The sequence below is a fragment of the Oncorhynchus mykiss genome, chromosome 5 (assembly GCF_013265735.2).
Source record: "Oncorhynchus mykiss isolate Arlee chromosome 5, USDA_OmykA_1.1, whole genome shotgun sequence".
In the NCBI taxonomy this organism is placed as follows: domain Eukaryota; kingdom Metazoa; phylum Chordata; class Actinopteri; order Salmoniformes; family Salmonidae; genus Oncorhynchus; species Oncorhynchus mykiss.
Window position 1 is genome coordinate 44,905,327 of NC_048569.1, and position 27,974 is coordinate 44,933,300.

The window sequence follows — 27,974 nt, forward strand, 5'->3', positions numbered from 1 at the left end:
CCTCTTATAGGCTGTGTTTCGCGGCTTTCTTGCAAGTCATTTGAATACGGATGGTCGTGGTCGTGGTCGCGGTTTCTAATGACTTCTCATTCAAAGGATCGTGCAGACACAATGGATGGACTTTACGAATAGGAATTTCATGTTCCGAAAACACTGATCGTTATTATTTGTGTGCATTTTGCACTTATTTCCAAGGATAATTTTTGAAGGATTATTGTCTTTCATCTGCTTTTATTTTCCAAAAACGTGGAATCTTTTTATTAGATACAAATAGTGTTTATACTGTTACAATTCGATTTTTTTTTCCCAGTTGGGGTAAGTTGATCACAATACAGATGTAGGATCTTAATTTGATCACTCTTTTTTGTTTCTGTGAATTTGTAGTGTATTCATGGTTTATAACGGCTTCTAAAGTTTGTAATTTCCACTTTAAAGTGCCCTAACGAAAATTGTCAAAATGTTGATGAATTATAATCCACATAATAATTCACATTTCCTGTTGCTGCAGGATTATTTCCCTACTGTAGCGAACTGTATGTTAAGATCTGTATGTTCACTGTGAGCCTGATTATTTGTAACAAGGAAACATTCTGGGAATGTGAAACGTTCAAAACAAAAGTGTTATGTAATGCATTTGACCTATAAATGACAGGGCTTTGAGGGTTGCGCTTTGAGTGAAGGCAAAAACAATTTCATGATGACAGATCTTAACCTTTACTTAATGATGACAGATCTAAACTTTTACCAACAACAAAATATTTCCATAATCACCTTTAGCAATCCCAGACACTCATATCGGATATAATTTAATGTGATGTGAAACTTTAAATAGACTTTAACTGTGTTATTGTTTTTGCTCTAGTCTGCAGCATGGTCTATATAACTACTTGTCTGGCATGCATTAGCCTTCATTACTCACCAGTGTTATGACTGAGTGTGGTTCAACCCAGCAGAGTTCTATTCTCATAATAAGAGTGCATGAGTCAAGAGTAATAAACTGTGCCAGGGGGTGTGGGTTGGGCTGTGTTTACCCTGTCTGGGCTACAGATAGATGGTTACAGTAGACTGGGGAACAGACAAACAGGGTGGGGATATGTGTGGGAATGAGATTTCTTAGAAACAACACCCATCTTATTTTATGACCGTATTTGCTTCTCTATCAGATGTTCAGTTCTTTTTTTTCTAGGCTATGGAACAGGCAAAACAGGGTGGGACATGAGGTTTATTATTCCTTCCGTCTTATAAACAGCATCCACTCTTATATTTCCAAGATGGATACAGCATAGTATAGCTGTTTTATTTCATAACTCTGGTATAGTTGCTTCTCTATCAGATAGATAGTTAGATAGATAGATAGTTCTTATCTGTTTCCACTTAACCCTTATGATCCATTTTCATCCCCCCCGTCAGGCTGTGGTGTAGTGTCAGCCTGTTGGTCAGTCAGAGAATGTCAGTTTCATTCAAATGTAGAAGGCTTTAGTAGGCCCGAGCTTTACTTGGTGGGGGGGGGGGGGGGGGGGGGGGGGGGGGGGGGGATTGCTTGAAAACGTCTATCGCCGGGTAGATCATCAGCTCCTGTTATAGCAGGTCACCATCATTAATGTGGCCTCTCTGTCTGTCCAGACTAGAGAATAAAGTACCTTTAATCTCTTAACAGTTTTAAGGAAGCCAGCAGGGAGAGGAAGGGGATGTGCCAGGATGGCGGGTAAATGAGACAGTGGCATAAACAGGCTTATACCAGAATGTAGTAGAATCTGCAATAGTAAGGACATGAGACAGTGGCATAGTCAGGCTTATACCAGAATGTAGTAGAATCAGCAGTAGTAAGGACATGAGACAGTGGCATAGTCAGGCTTATACCAGAATGTAGTAGAATCAGCAGTAGTAAGGACATGAGACAGTGGCATAGTCAGGCTTATACCAGAATGTAGTAGAATCAGCAGTAGTAGGGACATGAGACAGTGGCATAGTCAGGCTTATACCAGAATGTAGTAGAATCAGCAGTAGTAAGGACATGAGACAGTGGCATAGTCAGGCTTATACCAGAATGTAGTAGAGTTAGAGTCAGCAGTAGTGGGTTAACACCATTAGGGTAAGTTATCACACACTTCCAGTAGTTATTACATAAATTCCATTTTTAAAAAAATATTTTTTAAAACACATGCGCACACACACACACACACACTCTCTCTCTTTCTTGGGGGAAATAACATTCAGTTGAAACCATGAAAAATAAAGTGTCCAGTTATGAGTTTAAGGGAAGAACAAAGGTTTGACATTGTTTTTACATTTTAAGTCTCTTTAACAGGTCAATATGCCTCCCACGACACCATACGCTGGCAAGTTCAGCCCCAGCCCTTACAACAACAACGACAATCTCCACAAATACCACCAGCCCATGGAAGCGAGCTACGGGGACATGTGCTACCATGACAACAGTCTTGTTTCAGGCTCCCTGGAGGCCCTAATACAACACTTAGTTCCCACAGTAGACTACTACCCTGACGTGAGTCTTATCTCTAGTCCAACAAAAACATAAACAATGGAATCATACAAACATTTTTGGGGGTTATGAAAGGGGAAGACAATTAAGCTCATAAGGCTTAACTGTTATATTCTTCAAGAACAAATGTGTATACTGTACAGTGGACTACTACTCTGACGTGTGTTGTTATCTCTGGTCCAAAATGCTCTCTCAGGGGGACTCTAATGACAACAACAAAAACATAAACAAGGGAGTAATACAAGCTGTTATGCCAAATAGGCTACGGTTATATTTCGGGTTGTGTACTTTGTCCATGCGTTATATTCTTGAAGAACAAATGGGTAGACTCACTCAGAATGTATATATCATTAACTGAAATGACCATTGAACAGCGGAAATGTGCCATATTGTGCTGGGTTGGTGTTGGGTTGACGACAACGTGAGTTGATGTTAACAATCTTTTTTCTTGTTCTCCATCAGAGGTCGTACGTCTTCACCTTCCTGCTGAGTTCCCGCCTCTTCCTCAACCCGTATGAGCTCATGTCTCGGGTGTGTCACCTGTGTGTGGAGCAGCATAGATCTGGAGACCTGCTGCTTGATAAGGTAGCTAACACACACACACACACACACACACACACAAACAGAGACGCACCCACCCACACACACACACACACACAGAGATGCACCCACCCACACACACACAAACAGAGATGCACCCCCCCCCCCCCCACACACACACACACAGAGATGCACCCCCCCCCCCCCCCCCACACACACACACACACACACACTAGTTCTAAACAACCAGGAGTGGACACCCCCTCTTTACAGTCTGTCTAACACTGGCATGTCTTTCTCCTTGCTGTCTGTAGATCAGAATACGAGACGTCGCTCCAAAGATCGTGCAGCTGCTGACAGAGTGGACGGAGACATTTCCCTATGACTTCAGAGATGAGAGGATGATGCGCTGCCTGAAAGAGATGAGCCATCATCTGGCCAGAGGAGATGAGGTCAGTACCCTTATATAACCTCTGACTAACTGACTCATTAGAGATGACAGTCGACATGGCACCAGACATTTCATTTGACCAGCTATGGTTGCGTTTGACATCAGACACCTTTATTTATCACATATTGAGCTACAGGGCGCTGAGTTCATGTTGCCTTGTGCTGTTAGTCTTTTCATTAGGTGTGTTATTATGTTCACTTGTCGTTACGTCATAATATGTGTTGCCTGTTAGATGGCTCATATGTTTTACATCGGCGTGGATGGTGAGAATACACACCCACAACAAGTTCACAAGTTGCAGACTTCTATAATGAACTCAGCGCCCTCCTCGTTATATCAGCACAGACACAAATATACCTTGATATGGGTTTCTCTCTCTCTCTTGATGTTTTCTAATATCAGTACTTAAAGATTGTTTCCAAAACGCTATATATCCATTTTCAGAAATGTGGGTTTGTTTAAAAGAAATTATGAAAGTGATTGGTGTGTTTTTTCACTATCCAATCATGGCATGGGTTCAATGACATAAATGTATTTGTTTAAAATCTATCGCTTGATGGTTTCATTTCAGATAGACAAATAATCATGTTTTTTGCTAAATGCTATATATCCCCCTGACTCGCAGAGAAATAAGTAACAAGTATCAAATAACTACATCAAATGTATCAAATAACTACATTTTCAAATAATACATTTGTGACATCAATATTTAAAATGAGTAGTATGAGATTTTGTAGGTGAAACATTTGCCATTTGAGTCATTTAGCAGATGCTGTTATGCAGAGACTTACAGTTAGTGCCTTCATCTTAAGATAGCTATGTGAGACAACCACAGATCACAGTCAAATATACAGGACATGAACATCCCGTTCCAGCTAAACAATGGATAAAAAACATTTTCATACACATCTAAAATCTATAAATAGTTATATTTTACACACACATTAAGGTACCCATAAGCAATCATTTCTGATGGTGAAAAAAAACCTGTGAAAAATGTGTGGATATAGCATTTTGGAAATAAACTATTCACTTGTATACAATGCATAGATTGATCTCTCGCTCGATGTTGTTTTACATCAGTACTCGTGGAGGGCCATGCAGCAGATGACTCAGCGGTTAATCCGAAGGTTGGCGGCCCTGGGTCAGTATGAGGAGGCTATCGCCACACTCAATGCCTCCGCAGCCGAGAGACCCGCTGCTCTGAAGACCAAACAGCACAACGGACAAAGGAGTGACGTACTGAGCATCAGTGACGATGCTTTTATTCTCGCCCAGCAGCTCACGCACATTGAACTGGTGAGGAGAGCACATACTGTAGACCGTACTGTATACTGTATTCATAATATGTGGTGTTCAGAGAAGTTCAGACTGAATGGCCGGTTCAACACTAAATTCATTAGAATTTAGTGTTGATTTAAAAGTACCCGTGATCGATCAATTAAAGTACCGTACTGTTAGAAATACAGTAGTGCTTTCGAAATATTTGCTTATTACAATTCTTACGTTTCCAATTCTAGGACAGATTGAGTTTTATCGGACCAGAAGAGTTCATCCAAGCCTTTGGTGTGAAAGATCCCCTGGACAACCATAAGGTAGGCCACATAACATTGTCCACTACCTTCCACATAACATTGTCCACTACCTTCCACATAACATTGTCCACTACCTTCCACATAACATTGTCCTCTACCTTCCACATAACATTGTCCACTACCTTCCACATAACATTGTCCTCTACCTTCCACATAACATTGTCCACTACCTTCCACATAACATTGTCCACTACCTTCCACATAACATTGTCCTCTACCTTCCACATAACATTGTCCACTACCTTCCACATAACATTGTCCTCTACCTTCCACATAACATTGTCTACTACCGTCCACATAACATTGTCCACTACCTTCCACATAACATTGTCCTCTACCTTCCACATAACATTGTCCACTACCGTCCACATAACATTGTCCACTCCCTTCCACATAACATTGTCCTCTACCTTCCACATAACATTGTCCACTACATGCCACATAACATTGTCCTCTACCTTCCACATAACATTGTCCACTACATGCCACATAACATTGTCCTCTACCTTCCACATAACATTGTCCTCTACCTTCCACATAACATTGTCCACTACATGCCACATAACATTGTCCTCTACCTTCCACATAACATTGTCCTCTACCTTCCACATAACATTGTCCACTACATGCCACATAACATTGTCCTCTACCTTCCACATAACATTGTCCTCTACCTTCCACATAACATTGTCCACTACATGCCACATAACATTGTCCTCTACCTTCCACATAACATTGTCCACTACCTTCCACATAACATTGTCCACTACCTTCCACATAACATTGTCCTCTACCTTCCACATAACATTGTCCTCTACCTTCCACATAACATTGTCCACTACCTTCCACATAACATTGTCCACTACCTTCCACATAACATTGTCCTCTACCTTCCACATAACATTGTCCTCTACCTTCCACATAACATTGTCCACTACCTTCCACATAACATTGTCCACTACCTTCCACATAACATTGTCCACTACCTTCCACATAACATTGTCTACTACCGTCCACATAACATTGTCCACTACCTTCCACATAACATTGTCCACTACATGCCACATAACATTGTCCACTACCTTCCACATAACATTGTCCACTACCTTCCACATAACATTGTCCACTACCTTCCACATAACATTGTCTACTACCGTCCACATAACATTGTCCACTACCTTCCACATAACATTGTCCTCTACCTTCCACATAACATTGTCCACTACCTTCCACATAACATTGTCCACTACCTTCCACATAACATTGTCCACTACCGTCCACATAACATTGTCCACTCCCTTCCACATAACATTGTCCACTACCTTCCACATAACATTGTCCTCTACCTTCCACATAACATTGTCCTCTACCTTCCACATAACATTGTCCACTACCTTCCACATAACATTGTCCACTACCTTCCACATAACATTGTCCACTACCTTCCACATAACATTGTCCACTACCTTCCACATAACATTGTCTACTACCGTCCACATAACATTGTCCACTACCTTCCACATAACATTGTCCTCTACCTTCCACATAACATTGTCCTCTACCTTCCATATAACTTTGTCCTCTACCTTCCACATAACATTGTCCACTACCTTCCACATAACATTGTCCTCTACCTTCCACATAACATTGTCCACTACCTTCCACATAACATTGTCCTCTACCTTCCACATAACATTGTCCTCTACCTTCCACATAACATTGTCCACTACCTTCCACATAACATTGTCCACTACCTTCCACATAACATTGTCCACTACCTTCCACATAACATTGTCCTCTACCTTCCACATAACATTGTCCACTACCGTCCACATAACATTGTCCACTACCGTCCACATAACATTGTCCACTACATGCCATATAACAGTGTCCACTACCTTCCACATAACATTGTCCACTACATGCCATATAACAGTGTCCACTACCTTCCACATAACATTGTCCACTACATGCCATATAACAGTGTCCACTACCGTCCACATAATATTGTCCACTACCTTCCACATAACATTGTCCACTACATGCCGTATAACATTGTCCACTACCTTCCACATAACATTGTCCACTACATGCCATATAACAGTGTCCACTACCTTCCACATAACATTGTCCACTCCCTTCCACATAACATTGTCCACTACATGCCATATAACATTGTCCACTACCTTCCACATAACATTGTCCACTACCTTCCACTGGTTACATAAGATACCATCTGTCAGTAATTATGGTGAGGCTACTGAATGGGTTGTGGCTGACTTCATTGTGTAAGTCCATTAAGAATTATCAACAGAGTACATCACAACAACTAGTCATGAACAGACTGGGAGAAACAACTCTAGCCCAGATATAGTTTACAAGAAAAGAAACAGAACTAATTGAAATGCTCCACCAACATATCCATCATGGATATCATACTAGACAATCATTTTTAAAAATGTTTTATTAAAGTAACCTTGACCTGTCTTTCCCCTCAGAGTTTCTTTAGAAAACGCAAGACCACTAACCTGGAGGCCTATGTAGCTTGGTTCAACAGACTCAGCTACCTGGTGGCCACTGAAATCTGTATGGTGAGTGCTCTCCTTCTTTCTCACTTTCTGTCTCCCGCTTTCTCTCTCTGCCTCTCTCTCTCTCTCCCCGTCTACTGTAATTCTCTCTCCGTCGACCTTATTTCCCTCTCTCCCTTGTTTCTGTTATCCTTTCCTTCTCACACAGTTCCAATGGTTTTGTGTTTTTCTTCCTTCCAGCCAGTAAAGAAGAAGCACAGAGCTCGGGCCTTGGAGTTCTTCATAGACGTGGCCAGAGAATGCTTCAACATCGGCAACTTCAACTCACTCATGGCAATCATCAGTAAGTTACAATACAGGGCTCTAGAATGTTCTTTTCTCTTCTTTTTCAATTCTACAATAGAATGCTTAGAATTGGAATTTCAGTTCGTTTGAAATGAAATTGATCCCTAACCCCTGCTCTCCTCTCTCCACAGCCGGGATGAACATGAGTCCTGTGTCTCGGCTGAAGAAGACCTGGAGCAAAGTCAACACAGACAAGTTTGACATACTGGAGCACCAAATGGACCCCTCCAGTAACTTCAGCAACTACCGTACTGCCCTGCGAGGAGCCACCCAGAGATCCATCACGGCACACAGCAACCAGGAGAAGATAGTCATTCCATTCTTCAGCCTTCTCATCAAGGACATCTACTTCCTCAATGAAGGATGTGCCAGCCGGCTATCCAACGGTCATGTCAACTTTGAAGTGAGTCTGAGTAATGTACAGTACACGCATTATTGCTAATCATGACAAGACTATTACTGTATGAACTGGTTTCCCTCGGCCAAGAAGCATGTTCAGTGGTGAATCTCCATTGAAATAGCTTTTCAGACTAGAACAACCTGGGCCGAAGAAATTGGCCTTTAGTGTTTAAGTAGCAGGTGAAAAACACATGGTTGTCGATTTATTTTTAATTTCAATGAATTTTCATTTCCTGTTTCTCTATAGAAACTGTGGGATTTGGCGAAGCAGGTCAGTGAGTTCCTGGTGTGGCGCCAGGTGACGTGTCCCTTCGAGAGAGACAGGAAGATTCTCCAGTACCTAGTCACCACGCCAGTCTTCACCGAGGATGGTGAGTGCTGTCCACAGATACATTACGTGTCAATTATTTAGAACAGTACGAAATGTGCAGCGCCTGTGGTCTAATGGTACCCACACGTGACCCTGGCTGTTTGCACGTGTGTACTCACCACAGATACCAGGGTTTGTTGTCCACAGTTCCTGCTCTATCTCCTCCCTTTCAAATTCTGTACTGTCTAAGTAAAGGATACAGATTATGAATGGATGATGAAAGTCCACTCTCCTATGAAAGTGCAAAACCTACTATAATCAGTACTGTATCTTATAGCATTGGCTTCGGGGATAGTCATGTTTTTTTTGTCTCTTCTGCAGAGCTGCACTTGGCCTCCTATGAGAGCGAAGGTCCTGAGAACCACATGGAGAAGGACAGTCGCAGGTCTCTCAGGTGTGTAACTTGACTTTATTTTTTTTTACCTAACTTTACACTTGGATTCTGAACTTTTATTTAACTAGGCAAGTCGGTTCCTGGTGTGGATTTTGCGCACATACATGGTGCACTGTTTGTATTTCAAAACATTGTATTATGTGTCCTATGTTGCAGGTCATCCCTTTTGCATAGAGAGCATCGGTGAGTGACGGTCATGAGTGGGACACTGGTCTGGGTGATTATTATAACCCAGCTAAAGAGGCTCATGGTCGACGGGCACTCGAAAGAGCGGAGGAAGAACTGTTCAAAGCACTCAGAGAAAGGATGCCTCCCTCTATGGCTGAAGAACTGAAGATGATTCATTTGTAACGTGTCTACCCACACAGTATTTACAGTTCTTATTTTATACCAATGGGTCGTAATGGTTACCGATCATTTTCTATGCTCTTCTGAAGCAGTCTTTCTATAGTGTAAATGAGCTTGTTGCTGGTTGGCTTGCTCCGTCTTCTTAGAATGTAAGCTATTTCTTTTCTGTTATTGTTCTTAATAAATAGTGTGTTTTGCATATGTTAGGAATGAATTACTTACATGTATGTGATGAATCTTTAAAGATACAAAAAACAAAACCTCAAAACTCATCTCATCTTTGGTGAAAGGAATATAAATATGACTGAATACCAAGCGGTGCATAGTTAACTCTATTTTTTTTTAAACATTTTGTCATGCATTGGTTTACCTTACAGCTATTACTTTTTATAAATGTTTTATGTTAATGTATTCTATTCTTTTTTTACTATTTCTTTTTTTATCGTGTATATGTGTTTATTGTTTGCCCATCCCAATGTGCTACTTATCAGGGTACTCTACGTTAAGTTCTTATGTGAAATAAGAGGTATATTTTTTATTTTAAAAGAAAATAAAGAACATTTAAACGTGTTTTTTTGTTTGTTCTGTCCCTCTAAATTTTTCTCTAGTGCCATCTAGTGTTCACAACTAAGCTTACAATCAAGTCACATCCACACCGAAAATATTGTAATATTGTAAAAAAAAATAATAATAATAATAATTTATTGTAAAAGAATAAGAAAATAAATAGCATACTAAAAATGTCACATTTGACTGAATTGAGAGGAAAATCTAAACTATTTCTAAGGGGGAAAAATGATGCTGTACATGTAAGCAGCCTCATTCATGTTTCAAATAAAATGTCATTGCATTGTTAATGTACATTATAATAATTACATAATAGTTATTTCATGTGTTGAATTAGTTCCCCATTAGTATCTTTATCAATATGAATATTATACCTTACTAATGATCTGAACTCATGTATGAGAGGTCAAGTGACGTGCAAGGTGATGACGTTGTCTGAAGACCTCGCTGCAGATGGAACACTTGAGCCTCTCTTCCCTCTCCCTGTGATGCTGTTGTTTCACCCCACACGCAGATCCTGTGGCATCAAGCGCCCTCTTGTGGTGAGACCTCATATGCTGCACCAGGTCTGAAGTCAGGCGGAAGGAAATGTTGCATTTGGCACACCAGTTCTGAGCCGGCAGGCAGAGGGGCGAGAGTCGTGAGACGGAAGGGGACAGGAGCACCGGGGAGGGGGGGATCGGAACCTGCAGGGATCTCCCTGGGGTCCAGGGCCAGAGAGCTGCTGGGCTATAGAGAGGGTGCCTCTGTTTCAAAACACCCTGGACCAGCACAGGTCTGTGGAGGGCAGTAGAGGGGGTGGTAATGGAGATTTTAGCCCTCTCAGGCAGGGGGGTAGTCTGGGGAAGTGGAACAGAGCGTGGGGGCTGGGAGAAGGCACTTCTCCTGTTCTCCGAGACAGAGACTTGGTTGAAGGCAGAGGTGACAGGAGGAGAGTCAGTGGAGGTTTCCTCAGAGCGGGATGGAGATCGAGACAGAGTGTCTTTCAGAGTCTTCTTCTTTGAGTCACTCTGCTCCACTGCTGGGCCACTTCTGGGCTGAATGCTCTGGTTCTGTGGGTTGGATCTAATGTCTTCTGGCCCTGAGGTCTTCAGTTGTGGTTTTAGTTGAGCGGTTCTGTCTTTAGTAAAGGTGCTCCTTATTATATTGGTGGGCAGGTGACAGGTGACCGGGCTCGGTTGTTGGTTTAAGTTCAAAGTACAGTACAGTGGTTCCTGCTTTATGACTAGAGGCTGTGGGCCATTCCAACTCTCCTCCGTGTGTTTCCTTTTGAGGGCGCTCCCTGCCCACCTGGTACCAGACAAGCCTGTCTTATTACTGTTATTCTCCATATCCCTGGCTAGATTGTGGAAGTCTGTTGCAGGTTTTCCATCCTGTGGACTTGTCTCTGGATGGCTCAGTTTGAAGGCAGGAACGGGAAGGGAGTCAGGTTTCACATGGTTGGTGTTGTCTAGACCAGGTTTGGTGGTGTGGCTGTTTGGTTGTCTCTGTGTGCAAAGGAATCTCCAATGTGCCAGGAAGGGGAACTCAGACTCAAAGCCCTGGTTGCAGTTTGTACATGTGTATGGACCAGCACCTGGTTATAAAGATGAATATGGATTAATATCACATTATTCTGCCAATATTGCATGACATAAACCTTTGCCAATACTCTTTGAATTATACAAACATATTGAGGAAATCTAGTTTTAAATGTTTAATATTCAATTGGTGTCAATAGTTAAATCATAAAAATGGCTATGAATAATATATTGTAATACACATTCATAGAGTATGTATACCTTTGCTTTGCATCTGCAGTGGGTTCAGTAGAAGAAGCTTGGCAAGGTCTTTCCCATACCACACCAAAAGCTCCTCATCCATCTGGATCGTCCTGAGGGCTCTAAAGAACAATTGTCCGTTCTTCACATAGGCCTCTAGGTTCTGTTCCTCGCTGCTCCGGGCTGACTGGACGAGCCGCAGCCACATCGGGCCGTCAGTGGGCATTTTGTGCGCTGAGGTGTCCACCTGGGTAGCCAAATAGAAACCGGTCTTACAAAAACATGTCAAGCACAGCATTTTGCCAACTGAAAGTTTCGATGCATTTTAGACATTTATTCGGGCATGAGAAACTGCCCCCAGCCAAACGTTTAGAACACATTCGTTTAGAGCGCATGGATTTAAGTGCATGTTCTCACCCTTAAAATGTATGGTGCCGATCTTCTGTCCATAGACTTGAGAGCGATGAAGGCGATGCTGTCATAAACAGAGGTGTGATTCAGCTCACATGGTCCAAAAACTGCGTGTTCGGGAACGTCGCAGGTGGTGTGGACGCGCGTAAAAATGTCAGTTATCCATCGTTGCGCAATTTGCGCCGCCCTCGCCTCCAGGATCTCCTGAGAACCAGATAACATCAGAATTCATATCATTAGGCTGACAATTAAGAATAAATCATTTGTTTGAATAATGACCCCCAAAAACGTGTGTAAAAACGCTCTAAATCCAAAACAATTACTTACCATTGCAAACAGCTGACTGGTGGTAAGATCTGCGCTTATCTTATTTGCACTATCCCTGCTTGTGTTATACAGTGTATTGTGCCTTGTAGATGCCCACCAATACATGCCATGGGACTGGTCGACTGGAGGAGCTGGTTTTATAGTCTAATCTAATCTGCACAACGAGATTTGACAATTCTCCGCCCCTCCTTTATCCTCTTGTTAGATGGGTGACATTAATGATCTCGGACAATCAGAAAGTGTCGGTGCATGGATGAACAGTCTAAAGAGGTCATGGGTATCAGGGGCCAGACAGTGCATGTACAGTAGAAGCCAATTTCAATTGGATATTGAATTCATGACATTTGGTAAATAGTGGATTTAGGTGACGGCGGGTCATGTTCTGGTGTGCAAGCATGCCCCGCGGCCACACGATAAACGTGAGTGTGTGTCGAGTAAATGGAGTGATGCACTTTTCTGTATCCTCCTCGGGCGACAGATAAACCTTGGCTCATTGATGGGTTTACAGTGATGCAATTCACTCCACACAGTAGCCTATTGAGCAAATTCCACATTTTTTGTCACGTCCACAATGACAAGGACACCAGAATCTGTCGAATTTAAGTTTTCAAACAAAACAATATTTTTTATTTCAGTCTGCTTAATTAAAAGTAAAATCCACGTTTTTCTATGGTTTTGGCTATAATTCATTGTATGTCAAACCCCAATAAAGTTTGGTTGTCGAACTGAAATAGTATAAATATTCATATTAAACAAAATATTGTGTCACCTGCTGTCTCCCCGCCCACTGTGCTGGTGGTGTAGTTACAGGGATTTCCAGACTCGGTCCTCGCGTCCCCCCCTATGTGCACATTTTGGTTTTGCCCTAGCACTGCACAGCTGATTCAATAATCAAAGCTTGTCGATTAGTTGGTTATTTGAATCAATTGTGTAACGCTAGAGCTAAAACCAAAACGTGCGCGCAGGAGGGAAGGGTCCAGGAAGAGTTTGGGAAACTCTGTGAGACTAGGGTACAATAGGGTTCAAAGGCGCGCTTGTGCGTTAGTTCGACTCTCTTGCGCATGCTCACTTCAGATGAAACGGTACTGTCACAGTATCAGCGGTAATTCTCTAGGAGACACGCCCCAAATCATTTTATTCTCTCAATTCAGAAAATTAAATAGGTTACCCACAAGTGGCAAGGACGATACATAGTATTTACAAAGTAACATGCCGCGTAAATGTGATGTTAGTTTATTTTCGATTTTATCGTTGGAAAATCAGGAATCAGTCTCGAGTACTGTTTCATCCAGACGAAGAAAGCGCATGTAAGGTAGTCTATACTCTAGTCAGTGGTACAGTACGATGTGCAAACTCAATGAGGATTTTTTTTTTTTATCAAGGCAATGATCATCAACGGACAGTGGACTGCACTCCTGCTTACCTTTCTTATAGGCCTAAACACATTATTTTGTAATACCGAAGAGGCATCTTGCCATGGAGCTTTTGATATTTATTTCGTTTTAGACAGGTAAGTAACGTTATAGCCTACAGACTACATGCAAGATGTAATTGATATGGTAACGTAACTTGAATCAAAACGATTCTATAGAATCTATCAGGTGTCAAATTGCACTAGTCAAGCGTTTTCTTATCACGCTTTGTATGTAAAATACTCCTGTAAATACTATTTAAATGACCCGAGTTCTATTTCAGTCTGTCTAGTCCTTGTAAGGGGTTGTTTGGTTCTGGTTCAGGGAGTGTTTCTGACTGCTTTACAGGTCTGGGAGTGTGCATGATAACTGGGGAGAGATCTATGAGTTTGTGGAGCAGCTCACCAACCGCTTTGTGAGGTAAGTGAATAAAGTCATACTCTCAGGTTCCAAGCTCTGTGTACAAGGTGAAATGAGCAACTTGTCTTGAACACTGTACATCACTGTCCATCAAAACTATGGCTAACTTTACAATCTGAATCATGAAACAGAAGAATGGGCCCCTTTTAGTCAAATAATGATTTACCAAGGACATAGGATATTTACACAGTGAGGAATCAAGTCAGTAGTTAACACAGTTAACACACTCATGTGAAAGTGGGGCAAATTCTTTTCAAGCAGTAGCCAATAGGCATTTGATCAAATGTAGCTCCACCGAACACTTGGATACAGTTTGTGGGATTATTTTAAAACTTAATAGTGGGGTACTAAATTTAACTCCAGAACAGTTGTCTGAAACAGCTGGTTGTGGTAACAACTGTGCATAATTGTAATTTAGGAGAGAAAAGGGTTAGCTCCAAAGGGTGTAGGGAGGGATAAGTTGGCATACTGTAAGTGAAGTCTTTTAAATCCAAAATGACCAGTAACTTTTTGGTGTTTGATCCCATTCCTTGGTGTTTTTCGGTTTGTTTTAGTCCTAGGATGAGGGTTTCCTACATAGTTTTCTCATCTAGAGCAGAGGTGATTCTACCACTAACTGGAGACAGGTACAGACACACACACACTCTCACTTGTCACAGTACTAAGCATCTCTCTCTCTCTTTCCCTCTCCTCTCTCTCTCTCGCTCTTACTTTCTATCCTCTCTCTCCTCTCTTTCTCCCTCCTCTCTCTATTTCTCTCTTTCTCTTGCTCTCTCTCCCTCACACACACACACACACATACACACACATCAGGCAATTAACATCATTTCTCAGATAGAATCTCTTTGTAGATATGAAATAGATGAAGGCTTGAAAAAGTTAAGCAAAATCAGACCGGCTGGTGAAACATACATGCACGAAGGCATGAAGTCGGTAAGCATTTTCTATTTGAATCTATTCTATATTTTTGTTTGTTGTTGGACTGTTTTTGTTGTACATTAAAACATGGCTTCCCCTATGTAGGCCTCAGAGCAGATGAAGGCCCAGGTCACACGGTCATCCAGTATTATCATAGCTCTGACTGATGGGAAACTGGAAGTCTATCCTTATGAACTGACCGTAAAGGAGGTAATACCATTATACTAAACAGTGATGAGGAACAAAATAGTACTTGCTGGAAGTGCTTTGACCTCTGACTGGTACACAGCTATTTTCCTCTCTCTTTGTTGAAGGCAAACACCGCCAGGGAGTTTGGTGCTCGAGTGTACTGTGTTGGTGTGAAAGACTTTGATGAGAGCCAGGTGAGTGTTTTTAGGGATCTGTTTCATGCAGTGCTCTCGCCTTTCTATCAATTGAAGGCTGCATAAAGCACACATGAAATACACACACTGCAATACACTATTTTGTTTACATTGAAATCTCTGAACACTGCCAAAGTGAATCCATACTGGAGCTACTAATGGGTACCATAAAATTGGAAGAAAAATGAGCGTACCCGTTTTATGACTTGATCGTCTGCCTGTCTTAGAGAGCGTTAGCAGTCTGGACAGGAAGTTTAGTTGTACTCTAATCATCTAATTGGATCGTGCCAGCCTGCTTCCTCTTATGGTTTCATTACATTAGATCAGCCTTTGAAACCAGACCGGAGAAACATCAACAGAGGGAGAAAATGGCTGTCTTGTAGATGTACAGAAAACAGAGGGAGAGAGTAGTGTTCAGACAATGTGGGAGAGCGAGTGCTATGTTGTACGTAGATGTGGGAAGACAATCTTTCCGATGTTGTGTGATATCATATGCTTTCCTCTTGTACCCACAGCTTGTTGACATTGCAGACAGCAAAGACCAAGTATTCCCAGTGCTGGCTGGATTTCGTGCACTCAAAAGCATTGTGAATTCGGTCAGAATAATTACATACAACAATACCTAAAAATAAACGTTAAGACACATACCTTGTCATTAACGTTATCATTATTTCTATTTTTCACAGATTTTGAAGCAGTCCTGCACAGAAATATTCAGGATAGAGCCCACTAGTGTTTGCGTAAATGGTACGTTACAAAGCTGGAGTTTGTTGATATACCGATACCAATACTATTATTGGGTAACACTGTTATTTGTTTGTGCCTGAAAATCATCCTGACATTGTGCCCCTCTATAAAATTGTAGAATCTTTCAACATCGTCCTGAGAGGATATGACTTTACCCGTGGCAGGAGCCAGGATGGAGTGATCTGCGTTCTCACTGTCAACCAGAAGACATACAGTTAGTATACCCCAAGCTCCATAATGCATCACATTCTGCATTCCAACATTGACACACCTACGTACTGTAAGACTGCAGATTGACAATAACCCCCCCCCCCTCCCCCCAAGCGCGTGTTCATACTACATTCATTCCTGTTTACCAGATGCCACCGTTGTTTTGTAGCTGTACACCCAACAGTGCACTTCAATCCTGTTGCTCAGGATGCTAGTCTACTAAACGTCCCCATGAAGTAACCACGCTAATGAAGTACTGAGGGCGTGGAGTGAATGTTGTGTTTCAGAGAGAACAGAACAGTGTCTTATTTAGTAGGGTCAGTGAACATTAGGCAGCTAGCTGAGTACATGGAGCTGGTATCTGTCTTATTGCTTAATATAGAACACAACACACAAAGTCTCTTCACTGAGAGGGCATTGAGCTCACCCAGTGCGCTCTCTCTCTCCCCTCCCCCCCAGATGAGAGGCCCAATGTGGTGCAGGATGGCTATTTGTTGTGTCCAGCACCAGTGCTGCATGAAGTCGGACAGTAAGTGCTGCACTCCGTTCTCTCCTCTTCGAACTTCCTCTATCCATAAATGGCCAGTGAGCTACTGAGCGCGCGCAGTTGGTCAGATCAAAGGAATGTCATGCTGTTGGTTGGTTGCCGTGAGAGCTGAACCACACAGCAACCCAGACTCTCCACAGTCAGCGACTACACACACTTCCATTCAGGGTGGGTAGTGGGTTCGACGGGTAACAGGTGTTCATCGCTTTATAAAAAGCAAAGGAAACAACATCAAATGATATAAAAATATAATGAAAGCCTGGTGGTGACTGGAGAATGGCAGCTGTTCATCCCTAATCCATTACGGGACTGCCTGGTTTCTTCATCAAATGTGACCGAATAAGCTGAACCGATGTGTAGTGGTGAGACACACCAAAATGGTTTGGCACAATATCATTAAAACAGCTTCGAGGAAGATATGATATGTTAGACTTTGTGACCCGGTGTTAGTTTTTACCCTGTCCACCAGCATGCCTATTTGCTGTGGCACAGTGCCTTGGCATTTCGACAGTTGGTCTGCCAGACCGATACTTAAATGAAGTTTGACCTACTTTGTTAGTATCTCTCTCTCTCGCCCTCCCTCTTTCTGTCTCTCACACACACACGCACGCACACACACACACACACACACACACACACACACGCGCACACACACGCACACACACACGCGCACACACACACACACACACACACACACATTCATGCGTGAAGCAATAATATAGAATTGTGCTGGATTTTCTTTTCCCTCACGATAGATCGATAGATGTGCTGATCAGCTTGAACAACGGACAGTCCTACATCTCAAGCCCGTTCACTATCTACGCTACAACTTGTGTGAGTATCGGTGTCACAGGTCACACCAACACTCAGAACAAAACAAACCTCATTCTACTTACATAGAGTCCACCAAAGTCTAGTCTGAGGAAGTCTGTGATATAGCGTTAGATATGAAGTCGCACATCATCTGATAAAGTCTGTTTCGTGGGCTGCTTTGTTTTACATTGTCTCCTGTTACAGTCTGATGGGACAGTGGTGCTGGTCCTGATCTTAGTTCTACTCCTGCTGCTGGCTCTGGCTCTGCTGTGGTGGTTCTGGCCACTCTGCTGCACTATTGTGAGTCCTCCAGGACCGACTGTATTTTCCGGTAGTAAGGCAGGGAGAGAGTATGATAATACAGTTGTAGATTGAGATGTCAGTACATAGTAATTCATTGTTGTATAACTGCTGACTGTTTTCTACTGTACATGCTACAGGTGATCAAGGACCCCCCTCCCCGTCGCCCCCCTCCTCCCCTCCCGCCTCCTCCAGTACCTGTGAGTGCTTAGATTCTATGGAACTGTTCTTAGAAGTGCCAAGTGTTCGTCACACCATTGTAGAGTAACTTTAATGCCCTGAACTCCCTCCTCCACTACAGGAACCAGAGGTGGACCCTCTACCCAAGAGGAAGTGGCCCATGGTGGATGCATCTTACTATGGGGGAAGAGGTATCGGAGGAATGAAACGCATGGAGGTACAGTTGAAGTTGGAAGTTTACATACACCATAACAACATACATTTAAACTCAGTTTTTCCACAATTCCTGACATTTAATCCTAGTCTTAGGTCAGTTAGGATCACCACTTTATTTTAAGAATGTGAAATGTCAGAATAATAGTAGAGAGAATGATTTATTTCAACTTTTATTTCTTTCATCACATTCTCAGTGGGTCAGAAGTTTACATACACTCAATTAGTATTTGGTAGCATTGCCTTTAAATTGTTTAACTTGGGTCAAACGTTTTGGGTAGCCTTCAACAAGCTTCCCACAAAAATGTGGGTGAATTTTGGCCCATTCCTCCTGACAGAGCTGTTGTAACTTAGTCATTTTTGTTGGCCTCCTTGCTCACACGCTTTTTCAGTTCTGCCCACAATTTTTTTATAGGATTGAGGCCAGGGCTTTGTGATGGCCACTCCAATACCTTGACTTTGTTGTCCTTAAGCCATTTTGCCACAACTTTGGAAGTATGCTTGGGGTAATTGTCTATTTGGAAGACCCATTTGCGACCAAGCTTTAACTTCCTGACTGATGTCTTGAGATGTTGCTTCAATATATTCACATAATTTTCCGCCCTCATGATGCCATCTATTTTGTGAAGTGCACCAGTACCTCCTGCAGCAAAGCACCCCCACAACATGATGCTGCCATCCCCGTGCTTCACGGTTGGGGTGGTGTTCTTTGGCTTGCAAACATCCCCCCTTTTCCTCCAAACAACGATTATACTTGCGTACTATTGTTTGTACAGATGAACGTGGTACCTTCAGGTGTTTGGAAATTGCTCCCAAGGATGAACCAGACTTGTGGAGGTCTAAATTTATTTTCCTAAGGTCTTGGCTGATTTCTTTTGATTTTCCCATGATGTCAAGCAAAGAGCCACAGAGTTTGAAGGTAGGCCTTGAAATACAGCCACAGGTACACCTCCAATTGACTCAAATTATTTAAATTAGCCTATCAGAAGCTTCTAAAGCCATGAAATTATTTTCTGGACTTTTCCAAGCTGTTTAAAGTCAGTCAACTTAGTGTACGTAAACTTCTGACCCACTGGAATTGTGATACAATGTATGTCTGAATGAGTATTTCCCCATTGAACTATAATTAATTTTTCTATTTGGGCTGTACTATATCTTGACAGCAAGCTGCGTCACTTTATTTTGAGTGGTGTTAGTTACTCTAAAGTTCTGAATGGTTATTTTGTGCTAAACGAATATAAACTGTATAAAATGTGAAATAACCTGCTGTAAACTGTGTCTTAGGTTCGTTGGGGTGAGAAAGGTTCCACAGAGGAAGGTGCACGGCTCGAGAAAGCCAAGAATGCGGTGGTCACAATGGTGGAGGAGGTGGAAGAACCTATCATTAGAAAACCAATGCCTCAGAGACCACCCCCTACTTATCACACCCCAGAACAGTCCAAATGGTACACACCCATCAAGGTAAGTCACCATGCTTTCAGAGCCACATTGACAATGGCTGTCAGTAACTGGTTTTGTATATTAAACCAACAGGTTGACTCTTATCATCACTTGTTTTGTTGTTAGGGGCGTTTTGATGCGCTGGTGGCGTTACTCAGGCGACAGTATGATCGAGTTGCTGTCCTGAGACCAACAGCACAGGACAGGGTAAGGCACCCCCTTGTAAAATGTACTCAATCAGTTTACTTCCCGTTTACTTTCTGAATTGTTTTCCTAAATTGACTGAAAATGGAATTGACCCTAACCCCGATTGCAACAAACTCATGAACAAAGAAAGAAAGGGAGAAAGAGACATACTTAACTATCTCTCTTCTGCTTAGTCAATGTTGCCCAGTTCACACGTTAGTAACTTTGTCTAGCTCATTAGTGGTCCGAGCAGACAGGCTCATCAGCGGAGAGGGGATGAGGGGCAGTAAGGGAGCGGCAGGACATGACAGGTCAGTTACCACTCTGTCCACTGAGAGGAGGTGACAGCTTTAGCCATTAACTGTCCCCCCCATACCCATATGGGATGGGGGATGGAGGGATCTTATAGATGAGTGATGGTACTTTAGCCATTAACTGTCCCCCCCCCATACCCATATGGGATGGGGGATGGAGAGATCGTATAGATGAGTGATGAAGAGAGTAGGGATGGATGTCTATGTTTGTGAGACTCTGACCCCCTAATGCCTATTAGCACCATTATTCTCTGTGAGGCCTCTGGCATGTCACAGCTCACTACAAGATAACGAGCAGAGCAGGGCTGGATGTAAACGAGGATGGGGGGGACGGAGGGATGGAACAAACGAGGGACAGCGTATGACCTCTGTCCTCTTAACCTCCCTGTCTGTCACACTGTGTTTGTGTACTCTGTCACACTGTGTTGGTGTACTGCACTACACGTTCATTAAGACGCTGGACTGGGCGTACATTGCCCTCTCATTAACAGAGGTGGGGGACGCAGGCCATTATCTTTTTACTGAGAAAGGTGGGGGTGGGTACCCTCTGTAATTGGTGTTAATGTGAATTTACTGTTGTAAATTGCTGTACTGAATTTGATAAATGTTCTATTTCTTGGATAAATTGTCAATATAGCCTATGAATCAAGGCATAGGTACACAATTGTCTGCTGTTTTAAGCAAACACTCCCTAAAACGTATTTGATGATATATTAGCTGTGATTTCTGGTGGATGGTTTTAGGGGGGCTGGTACCTGCTCTTATCTGACTGGGCTCATGATGGTGGCTCCCTTCTTGACAGAATGGGAGTGGCTGTCTGTTCAGCCAGTAATGCTCTTACGCTTGATTAGTTTGATTGGCTAATAATGATGTCGTGACAACTCGCCGGCCCATTCGCCATCTCCTCCTTACCCATTACAGTCAAAGCCGGCTGCCTCAATTGAGTTCAATTATGATCAATTATTGTAAATGTCAACTCTATGCAGTGTTGTCAAAACAATTTCCATGCTATGTCACGTATATAGGGACTCCATTTTTGAGCTCATTTTGTATCTGATGTACCTCATTTATCTGAGATACATAAATCCATATATGGTGGAGACTAATGGGTACATACACTACCAGTATAATATTGAGGAGAGCTGGTTTGACATGGTTGCTTGTTCTAATCTTCATACCAGTGGAGAGCAGGTCTGAGCAGTCTGCACCGTCTACGGAAGAGGCAAGCTGTGAGGCATGAACAATTTAATACCATGTACCATTGTTCATGAGAATTAGGCTGATATGGAGGTGGGGGTGGGGAGGTGTTACAATTGTAATGAAATGCAGTATATGTTAGGGAAGGTCTATCCTGTATATTTTCAGAAATCTAGAATAAGGTAGATACATTTAAGTCTAACTGGTCGCTGTTTGTACAAGAGAATGGGTTCTCAATAACTTACCTCTTAAAGTAAAAGGTTTAAATGGAATAAGTAAATAATACAGGAACTGCCTTTTTTGTTTTGTTCAGGGGCGCTGTATGAATTTCACCCGAGTTCCCAGTCATTAGGTCAAACAGTAATCTTTGGACTATGAGGCTATGGAGAGAACAGGGCTATGGACCACGTGCCTAAACATCATCAATGTGCCTCTCTTTGGATTTATTGTTTGTTTTTATGTCAGATTTATTTATCCAGGTTTGTCTTTTGGATAAAACAAACGTGTCCTGCAGCATTCAATAATGTTAACTTGCTTACTTGCCATACAATCCTCATGTCACGGTTTCATTTAATATAATTGATGTGTAACCATAGATCAAAGAACATGTGGTAAGAGGATAACTGTGTTATTGAGTGCCACCTTGTGTCTTTTCTTATCAAGAATGAAGTGTATTTTGCTTGTCTTTTTTTTATTTAAGCTCTGTTGTTCCAAATGTGGTGTTGTAAATAAATACTTTTTCAAAATTCTATGGAAAGTTTGAGGGTTTCACTTTCAACTAAAATTACTATGGGTTAATATTATTCCAAAACTACAGGCTAATGTAATTTATGCTAAACAATGTGATTATATTACATTGTTTATCTAATCCCTTGACCTAATGGTTATTATACATTAAAAAATATTTTTTTTCAAGAGAGAATGTCATATCAGAATTGTATTTTCTAGAGATTTCTAGGGGGAAAGACTAAATAAGACAATTATAATTTGATACATTGTTTATTTGAATATCATAAAATGATCTCAAGACAACTATGGACAAAATCCTATGCCAAAACCAAAATAATTGATTTTACATGATGTAGCTACATTTGCACATTTTAATATTAAACAATTAAACAGTACTCCTACATTTTCTTATAGGCTGAATCGATATTTTCATCAGCTACTTTGTATCGACATTTTTGCCATCATTACAGTTTTATGCTATGATTCATTTGCCTATCTGGGTCATTTCCATAATTAACATTTTCATATGGGCCACAAAAAAAGTTTTTCATCAGATCTTTGGACCCAGCAGTCTTTTAACTGCTGTTCATGAACTCCTAGTTTATTCAGGCAGTTTCTGAAGTGCAGAGAGGGGTTCTTTGGGCACGTGTCACAGGGCTAATTGTAATTTCCTATAGCTCGGTGGTAATTTCAGAACAGCGTTTTTGATAGTGCACGGAAATCTGCCAGGGAGGTGGGAGAGCAATGGCAGAAGTAATGCTTGATTCTGTTGGCCCGAGCGAAGATAGTGGAATACTGGAACATGAGAATTGGGCTATTGTAAAAGGGCTACAGTTGTAAATCAAGATAAGCCTCGGAATGTTAGATGTTCCTTGTTAGAGTGCGATTCATGAGAAAGGATGTTTTTTTGGCTGGGAAGTGGAATGTTATGGTTTTCGGAGAAGGGTACCGGTATCATATGTATCATATGGATATGGAGGCTTCGTAGTTTAAGATGAACATGTCAAGAATAGTTGATTTATGTCGCTTAACCCGCACTGTGAATGGAAAAGAAGGAGGAAAGACTTTTTGTGTTATTGATGTTTAATGAAGTTCTCCTGACCTGTATAAAGCTGGGTTATATGAGATATGTGGTGTGAGATTATGTACAAAAGCCACTTCAATGTCATAAATGTAAAACGTTTGGCCATGTTTTTGAAAACGGAATATCATTGTTGAATCAGTGAGGATGCACAGTGTTGCAATTGTTCCTGTAGTGCCCTGTTAGGGTGGAGGAGGTCAAAGTAGGAACGACCAGGGCTGTTGAGGTGTCCTACGCAGAAGCCGTGAAAATTGTCAAAGCAGCGAGCAGATGATGAAGCTATGGCAGTGGATGATGTCCAACAGTTTGTGGATGTCAGTCAGTTGAGAGATCCTGAAATACTAATTGCGAAGGTTGATTTTGTTTTGTTTATTGTGCAAGTGATTAATTGTACAGGACAAACAAACAAAACATCTAAGAAATTGGAAATTGTGAAAGCGGCTAAAAGGTTCTGGGATCTCCTGGATTTCACGGCAGAAACTTTGTAGAATACTGTCTGAAGATGCTTCTCCCTCTCAGGCCCCAGAGCCTGTGTAGGGATCTGAGTACATTTGACCAAGTGAAGGAGTACATTGACTTTTGTTTCATTTTAATTATTAACATATCTTTTTTTTGTTAAAGTATCTCAGTTTTACCCTACCCAGTAGGTGGCGGCAATACACCTTTTTGGATGTAGTCTGCCAATAAAACATTTAAAGAAGAGGCAGAGCATTTTTTTTGTTTTGTTAATGGACTAGCTAGCATGAGCTGCTGGCCTAGCCAGCTGAGCATAGTGTAGTAGTGTCATTAATTTAGTAGTAAATTAAAGTAAGGACTATGTACTGTCGATGACACCTCGTAGCCATCGATAGCATGCAACAAAAGGACATTTTTATCTCTGCATGATTAATTCTGCATTCTAGCATGAAAGCTATCGGCAGCTAGCATGCCCGGGCTAAATTTCAAGTTCGATTTCGTGTTATGAGGGGAATGCGTATGTTTTGATCAATCACTTAGATCTGATTTTATCCAATAAACTAGCTATTACACAAAGCATGTTGACTTGCTAATTGTATTAGTCATAGTTTCAGATCCTCTTGTTAGTCTTTGCTATTGTTACAGTTCCCAGTTTTGGGACTGGTGCAGCAGAAAATAGTTAATGTAATACAGGATAAATTATGAAACAGGAGAACATGGCTTCTCTTTCAAAGGTTCTGAAGTATTTTATTCAACAGTCTCTCAAGTGAAAACTGTATTTATCGTTTTCTTCAAAGTGTATTTAATAATGTCTCATAAATCCCTGACATATTAGTTCATTCACATATCAAACATACATCAATTTACACATAAAAAATATGACATTCTAAATCCTCAAATTCTTTACATTTATACCCAAAACACATTTACTCTCAACTTTAATTCACCTGTTTAGGTTATAATTATGTAACGTAAACTCACCCCATTCCATACAAATGTGCGCAACCGCAACATTCAAACGAACCTACAAAGAAAACTAATGGGATTGTAGCGACTGTGTTGACGTCAAAATCGGGGGTGTGAACTAAGTTTCTATTCAAGCGTTGATCGACATGGTTATGGCTCTATAGTATTGGAGAAAAGTTGAAAAAACTGACCCTCCGTTACATCTTGACGTGTCATGTCATAACATACAGCACGCATAAAGCAACTATTTCTGTCTTACAATCTCTCTCCACCAGGTGTAGCACTTCTATTATCCTTTAAAAAAACAAGAAATGGACTGAGGGGGGTAAGGGGGGACACCTAGTAATTTTTTTCGTCATCATTGCATGCGATCATCATTCTCAAAGCCGCTGTTTACTTCTAAAATCACTTTAGCACCGCCCTAAAACCGATTCAAATTCGGCACAAACCTTCAAATAGGTATGTAATGACACATTATATAAACTCTTTATAGTGTTTTATTTACATTTTAGAGGCGATAAGGTGATAAGTTGGACAGATCGAGTGAAAAAAAGCTATTTTCCCACACGACATCTCTCCTTCTCACTATCACGCATTAGTTTCGCTTCCCCACCCGCCATTTTTTTAAAGACCCGACGGGGCTCATTGCCTGCTTGAATTATGCAGAAACGGGCAGCGTTTAGGTCATGTAATTGATTTGGTTGGAACGGGGATAAATTGTGCTTTACAATGCTATTGACATTACAGTTGATCTGGAAGTATTGCGTTTTTGGGGCGCTAAAATAAGGGCAATTGTATGGACCAAGGCGATGTACGAGTTTACGTTAGTTGACTGTTCCCCACTAGAGCCCCATAAGAGACTCCAAAACATGAAAGCCTTTAAAGATTGGTATAACTCAATAGAAGTTTACTTAATACCCATGCTAAAAAAAAATACATCCACCCAGTGTAAGGGCTAATAGAAAGACAAGACTATTTCAACTGACATGAATGCTAATTATTGGAAAATGTTTGAACAAGCTAGCATAGCGCTAACCGAAGCTTGCAACCAACTGACCGGAGCTAGTAAACGGCTAACCGCAGCTAGCCAAACGCTAACCGCAGCTAGCCAAATGCTAACCGATTTTCTAACATTTAAAGTACAACAATTACAAAGTTCTTAAACATCAGTTACAACATTAAATGATCTAAACCCTTAATATATTATCAGGAGTGACTTTTTAAAAAATTTTCAGGAGTTCGTTGTTTTCTAGAACAAAGGGATGCACCGCCATCATTTCCTTTTACACTATACATGCGTTTTCTGTCTAGTACCAAGTTATACAATTACTATATTGTTCAAAACCATTACATTCACTTCAACAGGCAAGTCACAAAACAATATTGTGGTATTCAGTGTATTTTTGCACTTCACTGACATGTAACACAGAAGAACGTTACTTCCCTTTCCAAGGTTCTCTCAATTATAACATACAGGTGCAGAATTGCATATAATCCCAGTGCGAAGCAAACATGTCTCACTGCCCCCTATTGGCCAACTGTAGTATAAGTGCCTCGCAATGGCAAAACCTTGGAGGACTGACATTTCAGTAAAAGCATTCTTTCCCAATACAAAGAAACAATACATAAACACAAATGTGACAATACATTTTGTGTGTGTCACACTATTATTGCTATCTGGAATAGCTTGATGACCTAGAATAAAACCTATATTCTAGCATTAGATTCAGTGTTGGGAAGTAGTGAACAACATGTTGTTCAACTAGTAATTAAATTACATTTTGCAGTAGCTTGGTGGTATTTCAACCAAATTTGAAACACTTTTTGTGTGCCTAATTCTCAGTAGTTTTTTAACAGACTAAATTACACATTCTGTTCATATCTGACTCAGTCATCTGTTCTGGAATTTGTAGTCTGACATTTCAGATTTAGATATGATAATTTTCCACTAAGTAGTTTGGATGTAGTGAACTACTTTTCAAATTAAATTCAGTTAAGTAAACCATATTTTTCTTAAGGTTAGCTTTAGTGTAGCTTACAGTGCCTTGAGGAAGTATGTATACCACTTGACTCATTACACATTTTGTTGTGTTACAGCCTGATTTCAAAATGTATTAAATAATATATTTTCTCTCCCACCCATCTACACACAATACCCCATAATGACAAAGTGAAAACATGTTGAACAGCATGAACAGTGACATCTAGTGGTCAGAACATGGTACTTTCAAACTACATTATGGTAGATAATGCAAATGACTTCTTTGACTAATTTCTCTGAACAGGGTGGGGAAAAAAACACCAGATTCACAGGGAATACATTACATAGTATGGAGATGCAATACTCAAAGCCACAGCTTCATACTACTTGTCAAACATACAGAAAATATACTGGTTGTTGGGGTGGGATTGGCATGGTGTGTGGTGGGTCCGTGGATGGCTTTTTACAATGTTTTTGATATTTCTCTACCCCAAGATGTACTCTTAAGGAGCCTACCTTACTCCTTAAGGTCCAAGAAACTTATATGTTATTCAGAGGTAGGCTGGCAGCCTAAACAGCCAAATACTCCATCTACCTAAACGTGAATCGATTCTCCATTGCGATACGGTTCTAGAGACATAAAGCCCTTTACTTTCATATCAAATAAAAATAAATACGCAAACTTACTGTACACAACTCACTGTTTTAACCAGATTCATCACAGTTGCAGCGGACAGTATTTGTCAGTGACAACACGTTTCCAGCGACCTTCTTCTGCTACACACGTGTTTGGAGCATGCTAGATAGCTATCAAGCACAGGCGGTCCATCTGTTTCCCGTAAACACCTGCTGTAACATGGAGATATGGCCGTGTGGGAACCCGAACCCTATAAAGGTGTGTATCAATTTAACCTTTTTGTTTTATGAAAATTATTTCTCGCTG

At 41.3% G+C, this 27,974-nt stretch overlaps 3 protein-coding genes across 7 annotated transcripts; 2 read left to right on the forward strand and 1 right to left on the reverse strand.

The window, feature by feature from the left end:
* Nucleotides 1-24: 24 nt before the first annotated feature.
* Nucleotides 25-10,043, forward strand: rasgef1bb (RasGEF domain family, member 1Bb). 2 transcript variants are annotated; one of them, XM_036977646.1, is made up of 12 exons: nt 25-315; nt 2,297-2,506; nt 2,966-3,088; nt 3,358-3,495; nt 4,578-4,793; nt 5,015-5,089; nt 7,588-7,680; nt 7,858-7,960; nt 8,094-8,365; nt 8,609-8,732; nt 9,053-9,125; nt 9,282-10,043. In XM_036977646.1, exons 2-12 carry the CDS (start codon nt 2,315-2,317, stop codon nt 9,310-9,312), a joined length of 1,440 nt encoding a protein of 479 aa, XP_036833541.1. In that variant the 5' UTR covers nt 25-315; nt 2,297-2,314; the 3' UTR covers nt 9,313-10,043. The 2 variants fall into 2 exon arrangements, with proteins under 2 accessions (XP_036833541.1, XP_036833540.1); XM_036977645.1 differs by having other exon boundaries at nt 2,309-2,506.
* Nucleotides 9,858-27,850, reverse strand: LOC110523925 (PR domain zinc finger protein 8-like). 3 transcript variants are annotated; one of them, XM_036977640.1, is made up of 4 exons: nt 27,733-27,850; nt 12,218-12,415; nt 11,822-12,047; nt 9,858-11,616 (listed from the first exon to the last, which is right to left on the reverse strand). In XM_036977640.1, exons 1-4 carry the CDS (start codon nt 27,748-27,750, stop codon nt 10,433-10,435), a joined length of 1,626 nt encoding a protein of 541 aa, XP_036833535.1. In that variant the 5' UTR covers nt 27,751-27,850; the 3' UTR covers nt 9,858-10,432. The 3 variants fall into 3 exon arrangements, with proteins under 3 accessions (XP_036833535.1, XP_036833536.1, XP_021458752.2); XM_036977641.1 differs by lacking the exon at nt 27,733-27,850 and adding an exon at nt 13,308-13,434; XM_021603077.2 differs by lacking the exon at nt 27,733-27,850 and adding an exon at nt 12,539-12,682.
* Nucleotides 13,505-22,567, forward strand: antxr2b (ANTXR cell adhesion molecule 2b). 2 transcript variants are annotated; one of them, XM_036977644.1, is made up of 18 exons: nt 13,505-13,845; nt 13,921-14,048; nt 14,299-14,370; nt 14,925-14,996; nt 15,222-15,303; nt 15,394-15,498; nt 15,603-15,671; nt 16,187-16,267; nt 16,358-16,418; nt 16,537-16,632; nt 17,088-17,157; nt 17,931-18,009; nt 18,193-18,288; nt 18,429-18,488; nt 18,590-18,685; nt 19,966-20,142; nt 20,248-20,328; nt 22,132-22,567. In XM_036977644.1, the coding sequence occupies exons 2-18, from the start codon at nt 13,924-13,926 to the stop codon at nt 22,168-22,170; spliced, it is 1,461 nt and encodes a 486-aa protein (XP_036833539.1). In that variant the 5' UTR covers nt 13,505-13,845; nt 13,921-13,923; the 3' UTR covers nt 22,171-22,567. The 2 variants fall into 2 exon arrangements, with proteins under 2 accessions (XP_036833539.1, XP_036833538.1); XM_036977643.1 differs by having other exon boundaries at nt 13,505-14,048.
* Nucleotides 27,851-27,974: the final 124 nt, after the last annotated feature.